The following is a 19,838-nucleotide window of genomic DNA, read 5'->3' as shown; positions in this document are numbered from 1 at the left end:
ATTGTCGATATACTGCTGCATCTGCAGTCCCAACTGGTAGAATAAATGATGACCAATAGCATGCACAACATTTAAAACATTAATTACAGAACGCTATATCACAGTTATAAGTATGGGTTCCAAAAAATATATACCAGTGCCTCGTGCTCCCAGAGTATGGTCTGTACTGACCGCCAACTTGATGAACAGGGTTCTCGATCATCAGTCGGGTAACGCCACGATACCAGGACATATACATCTGAATAGTCGCTGCCTGGATCAGTGAAGGTGGGGGCGGAATCAGGTCCTCTCGCTGGTCCCAAGTATGGACTTGCGCCTCTAGCTATGCTACAAATGCGTTGTCCACCCTCGAACGATCATCCCACTAATAATGTAAAGCCTCTTATATAGGTCCCATCTAGGGGTGGGCATAAAATCCGAAAAACCGAATTCCGAACCGAACCGAATTAATTCGATATTTCGGTTTCGGTTTTTTCCGGTATTTCGGTCCAATTCGATATTGCAATTTCGGTATTTCGGTACGGTCTTCGGTATTAAAATTCTGAAATTTCGGTATACCGAAATACCGAAAATCTGATTTTTAAAAGACATTTTCTTAATTATTACTGCCCAGCCCATCGCCCCAGCCCCAAACACCCAGAGGCCAGCCCATCGCCCCAGCCCCAAACACCCAACCCATCGCCCGCCCCAGCCCCAAACGCCCAAGCCCAAGCCTAAACTCTAAAGGTCATTTGTCCAATTCAGATACAAAAGAGAAAGTGAGAAACCCTGATTCAGATCAGATCTAATTCAAATGGACACTCTCGATTCTGTGTTCGATCCTCTTAGAGATTTTGCCAAAGACAGCGTTAGGCTCGTCAAAAGATGTCACAAGCCTGATCGTAAAGAATTTACCAAGGTTGCTACTCGTACAGCGATCGGTTTTGTTGTGATGGGATTTGTTGGATTTTTACCAAGGTTGCTAATCGTAAAGAATTTACCAAGGTTCCGAGCTCCGACTCCTCACTCCTCAGTCCTCACTCCTCACAAATTCCGGGCAAATGAAGATGCTGCTGTTGCAAACTTGCGATAGTTTCAATTTTCAAAGGTATGTTTCTACTTTCTAGCGATTTCTACTTTCTAGCGATGGAAATGAATTTGATGAAGATTTCTAGCGATGTTCTTTAGCAAAGATTAATTTTATATTCGAAACTCATTTTTTTGGATCAAGTGTTTGATTAGGTATAAAGTAGGTTGACATATGAGAATCATATAAGGTATAGCAGTAGAACAGGGAATGAAGATAGTAGTTTCGTGAAATTTCTTTAGCAGTAAGCGTTGGCAGTTGTGTATTGATATTGATTGAAGTAACTGATACAGGAAAATGATTAATTTATGTAGCCCGTTGCACAAACTGTAGTAATTGTATCTTACTAGAGCTAACTGGATAGAAATTGTACTAATTTCTGCTGCTGCTGCTCTCTGTTCTTTAGCAATGGACATAGTACTCTAATTAATTTTGGATAGATCATATTAACTGGATAGAAACTGTACTAAGATGATTACAAAAAGATTTTGTTTTCTCTTTCTATTTTGTTAAAATCTTCTTTAGACTTGGTGGAATCTTCAACTTTATTCAGACTGATATATGACTATATGTTAATCGGCGGGCTAATGGATTCAATATTGTGTTACTGCCCATCAACGGGCAAACATAAATCCTTCCTCAAGTTGAGTAAATTTTCTTGTAAATTGAGAAAACAAACATGGAGAACAAAGAAGAAGATGTAAGATTAGGAGCAAACAAATATTCAGAGAGGCAAGCGATTGGGACGGCAGCACAGAGTGACAAGGATTATACGGAGCCACCACCAGCGCCACTGTTTGAGGCAGGAGAATTGACGTCTTGGTCATTCTATCGTGCTGGAATTGCTGAGTTCATGGCCATTTTCCTCTTCCTTTACATCACTATCTTAACAGTGATGGGTGTTTCAAAGTCTGAGTCCAAATTCTCCACTGTTGGTATTCAAGGCATTGCTTGGGCTTTTGGGGGCATGATCTTTGCCCTTGTCTACTGTACTGCTGGCATTTCTGGAGGACACATAAATCCAGCAGTGACCTTTGGGCTGTTCTTGGCAAGGAAATTGTCGTTGACAAGGGCAGTGTTCTACATGGTGATGCAGTGTCTTGGTGCTAGGGATTCACATGTCCCTCTTTTGGCACCATTGCCTATTGGATTTGTTGTGTTCCTGATACACTTGGCCACAATTCCAATCACTGGTTTCTCTGCTGCTGCATCTTAGTTCATGCTTGCAGATGTTGTTCAGATGGTTTGGATGTGTATTGTGTTAAGTGTTAAGTTGTGTAATGTGTTGTGTAGTTGTGTACAGATTCAATTGTGTACTGTGTTAAGTGTTAAGTTGTGTAATGTGTAGTTTTTGCTTGTAAAGAAGTTGTTGTCTTGTTCAGCTTTTGCTTTTCACTTATTCAATTGTGCATGTGCCATCAGATTCAGATCAGCCATGTGCAGTTGTGCACTGTTATATATCGGAAAACAGTGCACCGAAATATTGATTATTTCATTGATATTCATTGATTGTTAAACCGAAACCGTACCGAAACCGTACCGAACCAAAATAAGAAATACCAAACCGTACCGAAATATTTTGGTATGGTATTTGGTATACACAATTGATAAACCGAATACCGAAATACTGAACCGAAATTCTTAAATACCGAACCGAAATACAGAACGCCCACCCCTAGTCCCATCAGTATAGTCTGCGGACGGCCAAACTGGAGAAGTACCCGCTCTGTAGCATGATGCTCCACAACATCGAGGCACATCAGCGGGACGAAAGTGCTCCAAATCAGTCGGTCGGCTGAGCAATAATCGAGCAGGCCAGCTATCAAGTCGTCGATGTATAGCGTCCAGATGAACTATCAAATAATAACATAAAAGTGAGTATGCGCAACACAAGTGAATTTATAACAAGTAAGTTTAGGTACATATTTACCTTTGCGGCCTCTAGCATATCCAACACATCCCTAACAAGGGGGAGATTATGATGAGCATTAATGGCTCAGTAATTTCCATACCGGAGAACCCACCTCCTAGCTAGAGGGAGAAACGGAGGTGCTACATCCGGAGGTAATGGTGGTAGAGGTGGATGCAACGGCAGGAACCGCTCCCAGGCCCAAACCTAACATACAAGGTTGACGTAAAGTTTAAGAGTCATTTTGACTATATAGAATTGGAAGTAATGAACAGAGTATTCGAATATGTTGTCACCTGTAGAAGCGGAAGAAAATCACATACGTCGTTCTGGGTGCCCATGCTTGCCCGGCACATACTCCTATACAGGTAAGCGAGAACAGCAACACCCCAACTGTACTAGGGTAACTCATCTAGCTGCTGAAGATGATGTAGAAATTGCATACTCACTAGATTTCCCGAAGTATTTGGGAACAAGACACCCCCAAAAAGAAGGAGCAGCACCAACCTCGTGTACCGGTAAATATATAGATCATCTGTCTCGCCGGTGATGTCGGGGTGCAATACCTCAAAATGTTGTCTAATAGCTGTCACAGAAATGCGACTACCCCCTGAAGCTGCAGCCTTACCCTGTGGCCTGAAACCAGTGAACTGCTGCAGCAAGTCCAAATACTGGGCACGCGACATAGATCTCATATACTATGGCAGTACAATGGCCAGTCCATCAGCAAGCAACCCATATAAAACCTGAACATCCTAAAGCGTGATGGTGGCCTCGCCAATGGGCAGGTGGAAAGTGTGCGTCTCTAGTCGCCAGTGCTCTATCAAGGCCGTGATCAGAGACCAGTCGAGCTGCAGCCGCGCAATCTGAAAAATCCTATGGAAGCCCGTATCAAGCAGGCGCTGGACTACACGGGGATGGAAATCTCTGCCCCTCATAAAGTCCCACACGCCATCCACTCTCCTGGCGCGGAGAGTCTGCCCCACTAGCTCTCCCGCCCATACGTAGGCGGACCTATGATCATCTTGTAACATTAATATCTCATCCGAGAAAGGTCCAGGATGCACAGGCGCCACGTCCATGTCATCTACTGTAAATTAAACAATATTAATTGTGTGTTTGTGTTATAATAATTAATATTTAATTATTTAATTGGACAGAGTATATATCTATGGGTTCCAGGCTCGATATTTGAGTCCCAGTAGCACCAAGCTATCCTGAATTCTTATGTGTGTTAATTTCAATACTTTTCATAATTTTGTTTGTGTTGTAATAATTAATATTTAATTATTTAATAGGACAGAGTATATATTTATGGGTTCCAGACTCGATATTTGAGGCCGAGTAGCACCAAGCTATCCTGAATTCTTATGTGTGTCAATTTTAATATTTTTAAAATTTTGTTAGTTTTATAAATTAAATAATTAATTTTTAATTGGACAACATATATATCTATGAGTTCCACGCTCGATATTTGAAGCCTAGTAGCCCCAAGCTTTCCTTAATTCTTATTTGTGTCAATTTCAATATTATTCATAATTTTGTTTCTGTTATAATAATTAATATTTAATTATTTAATTGGACAGAGTATATATCTATGGGTTCCAGGTTTGATATTTGAGGTCCAGTAGCACCAAACTATCCTGAATTCTTATGTGTGTCAATTTCAATATATTTAGAATTTTGATAATTTTATAAATTAAATAATTAATTTTTAATTGGACAGCATATATATATCTATGAGTTCCACGCTCGATATTTGAGGCCGAGTAGCCCCAAGCTTTTCTTAATTCTTATGTGTGTCAATTTTAATATTATTCATAATTTTGTTCGTGTTATAATAATTAATATTTAATTATTTAATTGGACAGAGTATATATCTATGGGTTCCAGGCTCGATATTTGAGGCTCAGTAGTACCAAACTATCATGAATTCTTATGTGTGTCAATTTCAACATTTTTAGAATTTTGTTAGTTTTATAAATTAAATAATTAATTTTTAATTAGACAACATATATATCTATGAGTTTCACGCTCGATATTTGAGGCCGAGTAGCCCCAAGCTTTCCTTAATTCTTATGTATGTCAATTTCAATATTTTTTATAATTCTGTGTGTCTGTTTTATAAATTAAATAATTAATTTTTTTAAAGTGTAATTGGACAGAGTTTGTAGTTAGTAGATACTTAAACTACAGAGATTCTACGCGAAAAGCCTTTATATTTTACTATGCTAAAAGGCTCTATATTTTACTACGTTATAAGGCTCTATATTTTACTACGCTATAAGGGCACTAGTCTTTAAACAAATAAATAATCTAAACTAAATAAAAACAACAAACATATTTTAATAACATAACATTCACGAAATTACATATAAAACAGTAAAAGAAATTTATGAATATTTTTATTAACAAGAAAAATTATTTCTCAACTTTTAACTATTTTTTAAATACTAATAATTTAATCCGAATAAAAATAACATACTAATTTAATCGCAAAAAAACACAAAACAACATGGAAACACATTCAAGACAACTAATATGCATTATTATACGAATTTCGACATAAACTAAATCGGAAGTTTTGGGTTGTATGCGGGACCTACAATTTTAACTTTTTGTGTGACGGGTGGGGTCCACTCGAATTTTTTTTAGAGAAAAAGAGGACGGGAGGGGGGGTCGCTGTTTTTCATAATCAGAAATGGAGGTTGAGGTTCTGTTCTGTCGTGGGGAAGAAGGGACTTTTATTTTAATAGGTAAAATACGATATTATACCGCGCTATATGTAAAACGCGATATTATACTGCACTTTACTTTAATGGCTAAAACTCCGTTAAAGTAAAACGCGATATAATACTATATTTTATATAAAAAAGTAATTTGTTTATACGGTAGAAACGTATTTTGAGTACAAAATATTAGGATTTAGGTTTCCGACTCGCTTGTAGAGCACCTAAAAAACCAAGTTGACTGCTTGACATAAATCAATCATTCTTTGTGGAACAGTAAAATGGAGCCGCGCGGCTCGAGTAGTATTTATAGATTGTCATACCAAATACAATGCCGTGGCAGATAATGATTGGTGAAAGCATCCTGACGTGTGGCTCGAAGACAAAATCAATCAATGTCAACGGAACAAGACAAGGCGCCAATGGCCGTTAGGTTCCATGTCTCAATCAGCCAGCGTGGCAGCTTCACATCAAATCAAAACATAGATCAATATAAAAATAACTAATTCCTTTAAAAAAAGGATTTAACTGAAAGAGGCACCAAAGAGGCCTCAGCTTAATTCAGAGAAGAGGCCAAGCTTGCCATTATATGTCCATTGAGCTTCAATGTTGAAGCTTCCCCTTTGGTCTTTTTTCCCATTGATGGTAGGTGGTAGTGGTGGCGCTTCGTCAGCTGCAAATGGGCGGCGGAGAACCCGAAAACGAAGTGGACTTGCCGTCTTCTTTAGCTGGTGTGAAACTGGTTGAAGCACCTATTCTTTTTTTCGTTATTTCTCATAAGGCTATTACACTTGAGCTTGCCGACATCCATCGTGTAGCTGTGGACGCATTGGATACTGGCTCACAAGGCCTTGAATTAGTTGATGATCTTAGCCGCCGGTTAGATTTCTTGAAAATTGTATATAAGTACCATTGCGCTGCTGAAGATGAGGTAAAATTGTTGTTTCATTAATGTATTAATACATGGACATATAAGAAAAGGTCGGGAAGGGCCGAACCACAAGGTATATTATACCCGGCCTTACCTTACATTTCTGCCGGACGCTGTTTCCACGGCTAGGAGGCTTCCTTTCATTATAATAAATCTGTCAAATATCTATAAATATCTTACCGTGAACCTCAGGGGCGGACCTAGAGTATAGAATACAGGTTCCCGGGAACCCAATAACTTTTGCATAGACCATGTATTTATATTAAGAAATTCACTAAATATTTGTAAATATCTAACTGTGAACCCAGTTATTATTGCATATTAATCTGAAATTACGGTAGGAACCCATAAGCCTCAAATCCTGGATCCGCCTCGGATGAACCTAGTTATTATTGTATATTAACTTGACGTCGTCGATGTAGGAATCCATAAACTTTAAATCTTAGATCCGTCTACGAATGTATGTGAATGTTATTTGTTTGTATATATGCTTGAATAAGGTTCCAAGAAATGAAAAGAAGAGAAGTTAAACAAGTTGAATTGAACTTCACTTTTATAATCATAGTTAGATTGTGGTCTTGTAGATTCTCAATACACAACCAAGAATTGAACTTTACCACAAGGTTGGGTTTTTTTTTAAGTGTGACAATTATACTGTTTAGCTCATCGCTGGAATTCATCATCTTGTTGAACCTGCAAGGAAAAGAGTTGACTTTAGGATGCTAAGGGACAATTGAAGAGGTCCCAAACACAGAACATATTATGCTTCTGAAACTATGTGTTCACAGTTATTATCTGTTGAAATTGTAGTGATTTTTCACATATATATCTATTTTTCACGTAAAAAAGTATTGGATTCAATTGAAACCATTGCACGAAGGCTGCATCTGCCTCCAACTCTTCTGAGGTCCAAATGTTAATCTTGACAGGTCGTCTTTCTTGCACTTGATGCACAAGTGAAGAATGTGGTCTTTACATATTCTTTGGAGCATAAAAGTATAGATGATCTGTTCCATTCCATCTTTGAATGCTTTGATCGTTTACGAAAGGAAAAGGAGGATTTTGCCAACCTGTTCAACGAACTTACGTGTTACATAGGTACCATTGAGACTATTATCTCTCAGCATATGCTGAAAGAAGAGGAGCAGGTATTCACGAAATTTCATCATCTCCTTTTAGTTTGAAAAGTATTTCATTTTTCGCTGTTAAAGCCTTTATTGGTTTATAAATTTCTCAATACTTGTTTGGAAAAAAGTAATTCTGATTTATGCCTTGCCAATGGAAAAGGAGAGATTTACAGGGTTGACATGATATATTTCTTCTAGTTATATGGAGGATACTTAGCTCTATTCTTAGTGTAGCACATTGCAATATTATTATGATTTCCACCAAGGGGTTTCTACATGCCATGTAAAGACAATTGGAAACTATATTAAGGAACTGGAGCTCTGATAATCTGATCCTGTTCTCCTTATAAACACTTCTCTAGTTCTTTCCGTTTATATGTTTTGACCTTTTTCTTTATGGAACATTATGGTACTTAACCTTCAACGTAGATTTGCTCTAACAATTTCGTTCTCTCATTAAGTGAGTTGGGTTATTTCATTTTTTGCTCTTTCAATGTAATGGAGAGTGAGAGCACTGAGGGACTGATCTACTTATATCGTTAACCCAAGTCTGATAACACAGCTCCATCTACTTATTTACAGCATTAGCTTAGAGTTCTTTTGTCAATAAAAATTGTGGTATATTACACTAAACACCACTTGAAAATTAAAATAGAAAAAGAAAAACTACTTAACATAGCTCCCCTTAATCAGTGAAAATATGAGGTAATCCCAGTTCTGATTGTCTAAAACTAAAACAGTTCGAGTGCCTTGAATATGACATGTTAGTTCTTAACAAAAGATTCTATTTTTTTCTTCGGCTTCCTTTTGGTCTCTTTTCCTGAATTCTCTGGCATGTAATATCTGAATGCAGGTCTTCCCTTCGCTAATGAAGCAGTTCTCGTCCAAAGAACAGGCTAGGCTTGTCTGGCAGTACCTATGTAGTGTTCCCCTGTTGTTACTGGAGGATTTTTTGCCTTGGGTAACTACTACTCTTTCTTCAGTTGGAAAAACAGACTTACTGAATTTCATTCATGTTGTTTTACCCGAAGAAACACTGATTCAAGAGGTACATTGCAACCTGAATTTCCAACTACACAGTAAATAGTTTAAAGTGCTTAATCTAACAAGTTGATTTTTATTTTGAAGGTGTTCATCTCATGGCTTGATAAACATGGAAAAGGAGCTAAATCCCATTATGGAACAGCCAACATGAAGCACATTTTAAAGCTGGAAATGATGGTGGTTCAGTCCGGTGAAATGAAGCTACTGACAAAGCAGAACCCAATTGATGGTTTCCATCTTTGGCATGCTGCCGTCAGAAGAGATTTGAAAGAAATTCTGGAGGAACTACATCAATTAAGAAGCTCATTTTGTTTATCAACCTTAATGTCATTGGTAGCTCAGTTGAAGTTTTTCGCAGATGTTCTCAACTTCTACAGGTTAGAGTTTGCTCATCCAGTAACTTTTTGAGCTAAATTCTTGTAGTTGTGACTTAAACAAGCTTGTTCTTATTTCCTTAATCATGAATGTAACCTTATCTTAGATAGTCCTAAGAATCTAGAGGGCGATCTTTCGTGAGATAGAATGTCCAACATCAGTAATAGGCTCAATTCAGGTGAAGAATGCTGTAACAAAAGTTGTTGAATGCTGGTTTATCATTTTGAATTTTGATAGGTGTATCCCAACTTCATATCTGCATTTTTTTCCTAACAGTTACATTTATTTACAGCATAGCACTGGAACAAATCTTCTACCCCTTGTTAGATGAATTCATCAAGAGTGAGCCATCTATTTCTTATGAACAATTTATTGAAGGAAGTCAAATGGAAGGACTACAGAAATTATTATACTGCAACCTACAAGGTGGGATACAGTTAAATGTTCTCATAGAAATGCTTTGCCAGGAAGTAGAATCATTTGTTGAGAGGATCAGCAAAAAGCTTCATTTTCTAGAAACAGAGGTATATTTTCAAAATTTTATGGACAATTCAACTCAATGTTTATAAAAGGACTCTTGTAAAAAGCTTCAATATTAGCTTACACAATATTTTCACCGCAGTGCTATTTCCTGAAGTATTAAGTACTAGTTGGAAATTTGATGTTATTCTGACTTCTCTTTGTTCCCTGGTTATTTGCAGGTTTTTCTGGTCATTAGAGAGAACTGCAGCCATGAATTGCAGCTCTGGTTATTGTACAGAAGCCTGCAGATGTTGCCACTTGGGCTGCTAAAGTGCATGATTATCTGGTTCTCGGCTCATTTATCTGAGGATGAGTCCAAACTGATTCTAAGTAATGTCTTGCTGGGATCTCCTGTAGTTAACAGGTCCTTCGCTTCTCTATTGCATGAATGGGTTCGGACGGGCTATTCTGGAAAGATTTCTCTTGAAAAGTTTAGAAAAGATTTGGAAGAAATGTTCAGTAGCAGAAGCTCCTTGCTGGAGAAGTCATTTAATAGTGCTGGAAGTTGTTCATCACAATTGAACATGCAATCATTTGATAAATCTAATAATCTGTTATTGCAACCAGCTTCAGCCATGACAGCAAACAACAATGTATCTTATCAACCTCCTCCCTTTGGCATCATTGAGAAGGTTGATACATCTTATTCTAACGGGATCAATACGCATATATTTTTCTCAGACTCACAGAAAAACTTGTCCTTTCTTCCTGGAACTTCTTCCAGATCAAGAAATGACTTAAACTTCTCAAATCATGAATTTGTACCAATAGACTTTGTTCATTTCTTTCACAAAGGCTTGAAAAACGATATACAGTATGTTGTCTCCCTCTCAGTTAAGCTGGCTGAAGATGTTGGAATTCTTGCGGAATTTCAAGGACGCTTCCATCTTCTACAATTTCTATTGAAGATTCATAGTAATTCTGAGGATGAAGTTGTCTTTCCTGCTCTGGAATCAAGGGTAAATCTCCAAAATGTTAGCCATTCCTACACCCTTGACCATCAATTGGAGGTAGAGCATTTCGGCAAGATTTCTGTTATCTTAAGTAAGCTCACCAGTTTGCGAGGTGATGACATAACTGATGGTGAGAAGCTTAAGTATAAAAGGCTTTGCTTAAAGCTCCACAATGCATGCATATCTATGCAAAGAACATTAACTGACCACTTCAACCACGAAGAAATTGAACTCTTGCCACTATTCAGAGAATATTTTTCCATTGAGGAACAAGAAATGATTGTCGGAAACATGCTTGGACGAACAAAAGCAGGGTTTCTACAAGAAATGATTCCGTGGTTGATGGCATCTCTAACGCCAGAGGAACAACACGGCATGATGTCCTTGTGGCGCAAAGTTACAAGACATACAAAGTTTTTCGAGTGGCTGGGAGAATGGTGGGAACCTATAAAGAGAGATGAGAGCGTAAATGTAGAAAAGGAACCGAAGGTTTCTCCTTTATTGTCTATTGATCCTCTGGAAGTTGTCTCTACATATTTGTCAAGAAATGGTGTTAAACAAGGAATCTGGAATGAGAAAAGATCAGACTTTTCATCAGCAGAGTTTGTTAATTGCAGTATTTGTCAGCATGGAACTTTTACTTCAGATAAAACACACAATGCCAAGGGAAAACAAAATGTTGATCTATCTGAAGATACAACACGATTTTCTACTGAGGTTGACAAGAAGAAGTACACTGAGGCAGTTGACCCTGTTACTCAGAAAGAGACAACTTGCCAGGGTATAGAACTATGTGAGAAATCAAGGAAACAGGAGCACCATATAATGAGTCAAGAGGATCTGGTTGCTGTAATAAGAAAAATATCCTGCGACTCCTCTTTGGATTCCGAAAAGAAATCACACCTCATGCAGAGCTTGCTAATGAGGCAAGTACATTTCAGCCTCTGTCCTTTGTTTTATTTATTAGGAAGCGGCCATCGATTCTTGTTCTCTTATTAACTGCATAAGCATGAACTATTATTGCACAACACCGAAACAATCATTGGTATTTTGACGAAAAACTGAATTAATCCACACCTAGGATGTCCAGTTCTCAGTTAAGTTTTTTCCTAGAAGTTCAGCAAATATAATTGTCATCTAACCTTTTAAATGTCCAAAGTTGTTTCTCTTCACTTGGAAAGAGTTGCCTCGGAAGGTATGGAAAACATACAATGGATAAATCTACAAGGATAACTAACCAATTAAACATTTAGAAAACGTATTCATAGTTTCCTGTCAAATATTGAGATCATGCAAATAAAAGTGCAATTCTTTTTCCTGGAATTTGTGAATGTGTTCAACTTACAATGGGTTTACTCTTATTGAATGAACACTTAAATGCAAAAACATTGGTATTTGTTGTTATCAAGAATTTCTAAATTCATGCTTCTGCAATTTTTTGGTCTTTGACTAGAGCTAATTGCTTTCTTTCAGTCAATGGATTGTGACGCAAAAGATATCTATTTCTGAGGCTGCTGCTTCCAACGATATGAAGAAATTCCCTGGTCAGTATCCCTCTTATCGCGATCAAGAGGAATCCATTTTTGGTTGCAACCATTACAAGAGGAACTGCAAGCTTCTTGCTCCATGCTGCAAGAAGCTCTTTACATGCATACGGTGTCATGATGATACTACTACTGATCATAGTCTGGACAGGTGAGTGTCATGCACTGAGTTGCCATTACTATCTGTAAATTCAGATTTTTCTTGTTTTCTACTTTTGAGATATCCAAATTCTGGTTATGACATTCTTGCAGAAAAACTATCACCCAGATGATGTGTATGAAGTGCTTGAAAATACAACCTGTCGGTCCTAGTTGCTCAACTCCCTCCTGCAGTAGCTTCTCCATGGGTAGATACTATTGCAAAATCTGCAAATTGTTCGATGATGAAAGGTGAGAAAATCAGGTTGGCATTTCTCATTGATCTTGTTAGCACCATATATTGCCTTGAAAAAAGAAAAGGAGAAGGTGGACATGGAAAAATGCATAAATGGGTAATCAATTGGTAGGTTAAAGTGATGGGTTCCTAATTGGTTTTAGCTACTAATAACTAGTGTGATGGACTTCTTATGCTATGAAGCATTCTTGGCTGAAGAATCTTTCATGTTTGAGAAGGAAAAAAAACATAAATGGAGTCCTTTTCCAGGCGAACTATAAAATTTATTGCCGATATTATGTCAAAATCTGGTTAGCAAACATGAGGCCTTTGAAAATTCGTTAAGTGAAGAAGAGGAAAAAATTAAATAGTTGCTGTAAGCTAATTTCATCAGTTATATGCTTATGCCTGCACTAGCCACAGTGAAAACTTTCTCTCTTTCTGGCTGGCAACTTTTAACAAAAGTGATTCAGAAGTCCAGGTTCACATTTTAGGAGCTCTATCTAAGTGTAATTGAGGATACAAGACAACTAAGTACAACTTGATAGACTTGCACTATGCATCTGTTCCCCCTCCTCTCTCCCCCCATCCCAAACTTCCTAAAAAAAATATGTGCGCTGTACTGCATTTCTTGTTCTAACACAACAGATTTTTGAACAGGCAAATCTACCACTGCCCTTTCTGCAATCTGTGCCGGTTGGGAAAAGGATTAGGGAATGATTACTTCCATTGCATGAATTGCAATGCTTGCATGTCAAAGTCTCTTTCTATTCACATATGCAGAGAGAAATGCCTGGAGGAAAACTGTCCGATCTGCCACGAATATATTTTCACATCGACCAATCCTGTCAAAGCTCTTCCTTGTGGCCATCTGATGCACTCTACATGCTTTCAGGTGTTAAGCTCATTTGTTTCTTGATTTAATAAATTTAGAGTGAACTTTCAGACTGTTCTGCTAATTCTTCTCGATTTTGTTCTTACTACTCCTTTTAGGACTACACTTGTACTCATTACACCTGCCCGATATGTAGCAAGTCACTTGGGGACATGCAGGTCAGAAAACGTTTTAGCGTAGAAATGTTTTTTACCGTTTTTCCTACTGCTACAGACTTACATTTTATCACATGTGTAATTACTTGGTACTTAATTTCAGGTGTACTTTCAGATGTTAGACGCGTTGCTGTCTGAAGAGAAAATCCCTGAGGAGTATGCTGGCCAGACTCAGGTTCACTTTTCTATTTATTGATTTTCATGAATGGACTTGCAATGATTGGCGGTTAGGCATATCAATCCCTTCTGACACTAAGGTTAATAACAGGCTATACTATGCAATGATTGTGAAAAGAGAGGAACAGCTTCCTTCCACTGGCTCTATCACAAATGCTCCTATTGTGGTTCATACAATACAAGACTTTTATGATCAAAATCCACAAGGAGTACGAACAGCTGATTCAATGCTCCCACAATGTAGATAACACAGTCGCCCACGAATGCTTGGAATGCATGAAACACTTCTGTTTATCATTTCACCAACTTATGCGTGCAGCACGTTCCTGGATTCTGATACGTTGTAAAGTTCTTAACAGTGAGGATGATGGTCCTAACTTCTGATATGTGACAATTTTGACCAAGTTAGCAGAAATAAATAATAAACGAGACATATTTATTTCTTGTTCATTTTTCCAAAATATATTCCTGACACGATTTGTTATATATTTTTCAATTTTTTGATGAATATATGGGAGTCTTGAATTTCAAGCTGAGCAGTTTGTCTATATTATTCAAAACGGTTCTTGTTTTCGTGGCACCAAGTGGATGAAAACTTAAGCATAATTGTCTCCTACATCCTAATTCTATATTTCTATGTTTTTTCCGTATAAACTTTAAACTGCATTTATTTTATCAATCAACTAATTCGCTTGATTGGTTGTTTTCTTGATATTGCAGCACCCTCTTGGCCTCTTCTATTATCTGTAATTTTATCAATCAACTAATGCGCTTGATTGGTTGTTTTCTTGATATTGCAGCATCCTCTTGGCCTCTTCTATTATCTGTAAGACCTTTGAGCATCTTTCTTCGAGCCAAATATACCATTGCTTCCCTTTAATTTCTGCCTTTTCTCGAAGACTAATGTCATTGTAACACTAAAGATCACATAAATCAATTCTTATTGTAGCAACAGAAACAAAATCTATTTGTCTTGCTCATTCTTCTAGAGAAATATTTCCTCGATGTACCAATAATAGATTATCAAGTGCTGTAGTTTGTGGTACTACACTACCTGTTATATCATGTCAATCATTATAGCAGCAACAACAACAACAACAACAAAAAAACCAGTGTATTCCCATAAATGGGATCTGGGGAGGGTAGTGTGTTTGTAGATCTTACCCTTACCTTACAAAGATAGAGATGTTGTTTCCGATAAACCCTCGGCTCAAGGAACAATGGAGATAAAACAACAAGTAGCAAATAATAGTAACAACAATATATTAAGGTAACGGGCACAAATGACACAACATGTAATAATAAAGAACCATGAATAAGATGATACAAAAATAGTCCTAGTACTACTGGTAAGCCTAGGAGGAACACACTACTATATGTCAACCTACAACCCTAATCCTTGACCTCCACATCTTTCTATCATGGATCATATCCTCGGTAAGCTGGAGCAATAACATGTCTTGCCTAACTACCTCTCCCCAATACTTCTTAGGCCTGCCCCTTCCCTTCCTAGACCCACAATGGACAACCTCTCACACATCCTAACTGGAGCATCTATGTCTCTCCTCTTCACATACCTGAACCATCTCAGTCTCGACTCTCGCAACTTGTCCTCCATAGATGCCGCTCCTACATTGTCCGTAATAACTTCATTTTTTATCATGTCCTTCTTGGTGTGACAACACATCCATCTCAACATCCTCATGTCAACTACTTTCATCTTCTAGACATGGAATGGGACTTCTTGACAGGCCAGCACTCAGCCCCATACAACATAGCTGGTCTAACCACCACTCTGTATAACTTGCCCTTAAGTCCAGGTGGCACACTCTTATCACACAAAACCCCCGAGGCAAGCTTCCATCTCATTCACCCCGCTCTAATACGATGGGTAACATCCTAGTCAATCTCCTTGTTGCCTTGAATGATAAACCCAAGATACTTGAAACTATCTCTCTTGGGGGCGACTTGAGTACCAATCTTCACTTCCACTCCTTCTTCATGCATCCCATCACTAAACTTGCACTCCAAGTACTTAGTTTTCGAACTACTCAACTTAAAACCCTAAGACTCCAGCGTCTATCTCCAAACTTCCAACCTAACATTAACTCCGTCACGTGTCTCATCAATCAGGACTATGTCATCAACGAATAGCATACGCCATGGCACCTTCCCTTGTATGTGTCGCATCAGCACCTCTAACGCTAAGGCAAATAAAAAAGGCTAAAAGTCGATCCCTGATGCAACCCCATCTCCACTAGGAAGTAGTCCGAGTTTCCTCCCGCCTTCCTCACCCGAGTCTTCGCTCCCTTGTACATTTCCTTAATCACCCTAATGTAGGCCACTAGGACTCCTCTAGCCTCCATACATCTCCATAGGACCTCTCGCTGGACATTATCATAGGTCTTCTCCAGGTCTATGAATACTATATGCTAGTTCTTCTTCCTTTCCCTGTACTGCTCCACCAATCTCTTCACAAGGTGAATGGCTTCTATAGTAGATCTTCCCGGCATAAATCTGAATTGGTTCTCGAAAATAGTAACACTACGTCGCACCCTCCTCTCCACCACTCTCTCCCAAATTTTCATAGTAAGACTCAGCAACTTGATACTCATATAGTTGTTGCAGTCCTGAATATCACTTTTTGTTCTTATACAACAGGATCATCAAACTCCACTGTCACTCTTCGGGCATCTTCTTCACCCTGAAAATGACATTAACCAACCCAGTAAGCCACTCCAGGTCTGCCCGACCCACTTCCTTCCAAAATTCTACTGGGATCTCGTCAGGCCCAGTTGCCTTACCCCTGCTCATCTTCCGCATTGCCCCCTCAAACCCTTCGCTCCTAATACTCCTACAAAACCCAAAATCCCTCTGACTCCCTGAGTTTTCCAACTCACAAGAGTCTATGGAAGTACTCCTGTCATCTACGCCTAATACACGCCTCTTCCACCATAACCTTATCATCTTCGTCTTTGATGCACTGCACTTGGTCTAGGTCCCTAGCCTTCCTTTCCCTAATCTTGGCTAACCTGTACAACTTCATGTCGCCTCATTTGCCCCCAAGATCCTCATACAATCGCTCAAAAGCTGCAGTCTTAGCCGTCGTGACTGCCAATTTTGCCTCTTTCCTTGCCTTCTTATAACGCATGTCAATCATTATAGCGCATGCTAGAATTTGTGTTCTCTATTACAAATATCTTCATTTTTTCCTTGCCCCAATTAAAACCTCTATGTATGTTCATTATATAAGCTGCTTTCTGGCAAATTGCTTTCCCTTGTTCAGTTTTTCTACACTGTAAACATATGCACAATCTCCTACTCATGCTCTTGACTTAACATTTAGGAAACATCAAGGAAACTTTCCATCAGAGAAAATAACAAATCTTCGTAGAGTGAGCAATCGCATGGTTATTATAATGCTCACACATCAAGGATGATGGTACCTGATAATCTTCATAATCAGCTCTTGATAATCTTTTAGAAAAAGGTAGTTCATCACAAAAGGATTGCTTCCGTCTACATCCCTAGCCTAAATTTGTAGGATACTATTAAACAGATAACCAGAAGAGATGATATGGATTTTTAAAAAAAAAAAAAAAAGAATAAGTTAACATTAAATTCGGGAAAAGAAGTAGCGATTTCACTTAGCAACTCTTCAGGTGGTAGGATAGATAGTGGGGTGTATACATGGAAGGATCGTTTTATACTGCAGCAAAAGACGCAAATCGTCGTATACAAAGGCAACAAGCTAGTGTCCAACTTTCTAAAAACCAAATATAGCAGGAGAGGTGGAATTAAAGTATTCTCAAAATGGCAGTACATTCTCGATGTTTTGTATCTTAACAAGACAAAATTTTGAATGGCAAAAGAAAAAGCCAGTCTGCTATCATTCTTCTTACATTTTCTTTGTACTCTATCAGTTGACGCTGGTAAGAGTGAAACATGCTGCAGCACTCTTTAATTCATTCTCAGCAACATGCTCCACAGAATGTCTCGTGTCTTTCAGTGATGATTCCGAACTGCACGGGACATTTTTTTCATTTCAGAACAACAGGACAATGATAATAATAGTAATATCAACCAGTAGAAGAGTTCAGCTAAATGCATGTCTAAAATATTTGTATATCAGCATTTATTGGTCATTATGATAAAAAAATAGTTTGATAACAATGGGTATACCTCGAGTCATAGGCTTCTTTAGAATCAATATAAGATTGTCTATCATCAATAGTGTCAAAAAACGGATGTATCTCATCGTAGTCTTGAGTAACTTCGGGTGGGACAGAAATTGCTTGTGAAGATGGCAACTGAGATTGCATGATCATTGTGTTGCTATTGTAAGCACTATTACCATATGATTGTTGAATCCATAACGAATTGACAGCATTATTTTCTTTAGGGTCAACAAATGTAGTGTTGTTGTTGTAAGCAGCATAGCTGTTGTTTGAGTAAGAGGGATAAGATTGGACAGGCAGTGCATTGTCATTGACAGCAGCATTATATTGCTGTGAAGGCGTGCCTTGATGGAATAGTGTTAATCCATTTCCATTATCGGGCTGAGGAGGCGGAGGAGGAGCAGCAACAGCAGGAGGAGGAGGCATTCCCAATTGTATATGAGAAACAGAATCACTGAGTGCTGTGGATGAGATCTCTTGTTGTTGATGCTGCTGCTGCTGTCTATAGAAGGCTAATTGTGCATGGACAGCTTGAAGTTCCTCCTCATATAGTTGAATGTTAAAGACGAGGTTTTGTATCTCCGCGACACATCCATACACAGGATGCTTATCGCGGGCATTTGCTTGATAAATAATGGATTTCATGGCCACTTTCTTTTGGGATGGATCAAGCTGCTTCAGTATTTTTAGAATGTTGCTGACTCCGAAGAGCCTGTGTGCGTTTTGGAACATTTTGGGTTGATCAGCTGGGAAATAGGGAGCTAAGGGGCAGTCAGAAATGCAACGCCTCCTTTGGTACTTGCACGCAGCGCAGGCTTGGCTGGTGCCACCCTTGAGAGTCATTATGTGATCTTCAAAGCATCAAACGGATTTGAAAAACTTTTCAAGAATGGCAAAGCAATAGGAAGGAAGAAGGGATATTCAAGAATTGAGAAAGATAGGGAATTAAAGGGAGTGTGGTGAAGGAGTATAGGGAAGACAGAAAGAAGCCAAATGGCACAGGATTGAGTCTGGAACAGGTCTGTTTAATAGCGGATTTTGCTGAGGGCTGGTGAGAGACTGAGTAAAAGTAAAGAGATTGGAAGAGAGAAATTCGGGAATGTTGGAGATGTTCGTTTTTGGTTTTTTCAAGTCCTTGACCGTTGTGTTTATTGTTTTTACTCAGAGCATAGCCTAGTCCTTTTTCCATCAGCAAAAATAGGACTTCTTTTCCTCATTATGTGGCGCACTTGTGGTTACATCCATAGTCTCATCAACGCTTTTGATATTATTTTTCTAGCTTTTATAACAGTGAAAAAAAAACACAAACTACTCATTTCTAGCTTTCATCACAGCGGAAAAAACGAAAAGAGAAAATACAAACTACTAATTTCTAGGCCAAAATTGACTACAATTTATTTTGGACATTAGATTCTATGCGTCAAGTTGGGAAAGCATAGATGTTAATCATATACTGTACCTAAAAAAAGTTAGTGTCATGGACACTATAAAGAAGGCCTAGTCACTTTCCTTGGTTAGTATTTTTCATTTGCTTAATGGTATAAATTATATATATAACATATAATAAAACTGATTCTTTATTCGAATTTTGTTATAAAGCTTTAATTATATTTCTTTAACGTCGAGGGTCATGAATCTATCTATCTATATTGTAGTGCCTTCTCTTTTCAACTCCTTTTTCGTAAGGCAATTTTTGTTCCTATAAAAGTCTCCATGAGGTTTATGAAAAAAAAAAACACAACTCAAAAAGAGAGCCAGAGATGGACCAACCAAAACCTCCATAAAATTACAATTTACCAAAAGAGGAGTATACCACCCCAACAGTGTGAAGGAAACAGAAAAAAGAGAGGCGAATCGTCA

The 19,838-nt window shown here is 38.2% G+C and overlaps 3 protein-coding genes across 4 annotated transcripts; 2 read left to right on the top strand and 1 right to left on the bottom strand.

Moving 5' to 3' along the window:
- Nucleotides 1-1,688: 1,688 nt before the first annotated feature.
- On the top strand, nucleotides 1,689-2,282 carry LOC104232045 (aquaporin PIP1-1-like). The gene has a single exon (XM_009785136.2). The coding sequence runs from the start codon at nucleotides 1,746-1,748 to the stop codon at nucleotides 2,280-2,282; it is 537 nt and encodes a 178-aa protein (XP_009783438.1). The 5' UTR covers nucleotides 1,689-1,745.
- Nucleotides 2,283-6,224: 3,942 nt separating this feature from the next.
- LOC104227242 (zinc finger protein BRUTUS-like At1g74770) lies at nucleotides 6,225-14,336 on the top strand. Of its 2 annotated transcripts, none has more exons than XM_009779450.2 (12): nucleotides 6,225-6,635; nucleotides 7,565-7,783; nucleotides 8,616-8,810; nucleotides 8,891-9,183; nucleotides 9,474-9,705; nucleotides 9,883-11,582; nucleotides 12,130-12,351; nucleotides 12,453-12,590; nucleotides 13,234-13,468; nucleotides 13,567-13,626; nucleotides 13,727-13,798; nucleotides 13,892-14,336. In XM_009779450.2, the coding sequence occupies exons 1-12, from the start codon at nucleotides 6,384-6,386 to the stop codon at nucleotides 13,991-13,993; spliced, it is 3,720 nt and encodes a 1,239-aa protein (XP_009777752.1). In that variant the 5' UTR covers nucleotides 6,225-6,383; the 3' UTR covers nucleotides 13,994-14,336. The 2 variants fall into 2 exon arrangements, with proteins under 2 accessions (XP_009777752.1, XP_009777753.1); XM_009779451.2 differs by having other exon boundaries at nucleotides 6,231-6,635; nucleotides 8,616-8,723.
- Nucleotides 14,337-17,442: 3,106 nt separating this feature from the next.
- Nucleotides 17,443-19,087, bottom strand: LOC104227243 (LOB domain-containing protein 27-like). The gene is made up of 2 exons (XM_009779452.2): nucleotides 17,983-19,087; nucleotides 17,443-17,822 (listed from the first exon to the last, which is right to left on the bottom strand). The coding sequence occupies exons 1-2, from the start codon at nucleotides 18,819-18,821 to the stop codon at nucleotides 17,720-17,722; spliced, it is 942 nt and encodes a 313-aa protein (XP_009777754.1). The 5' UTR covers nucleotides 18,822-19,087; the 3' UTR covers nucleotides 17,443-17,719.
- Nucleotides 19,088-19,838: the final 751 nt, after the last annotated feature.

Source organism: Nicotiana sylvestris, chromosome 3 (genome assembly GCF_000393655.2).
Source record: "Nicotiana sylvestris chromosome 3, ASM39365v2, whole genome shotgun sequence".
NCBI lineage: Eukaryota > Viridiplantae > Streptophyta > Magnoliopsida > Solanales > Solanaceae > Nicotiana > Nicotiana sylvestris.
Note: the sequence above shows the minus strand (reverse complement) of the source record. Positions and strands in the feature narration are given on the sequence as shown.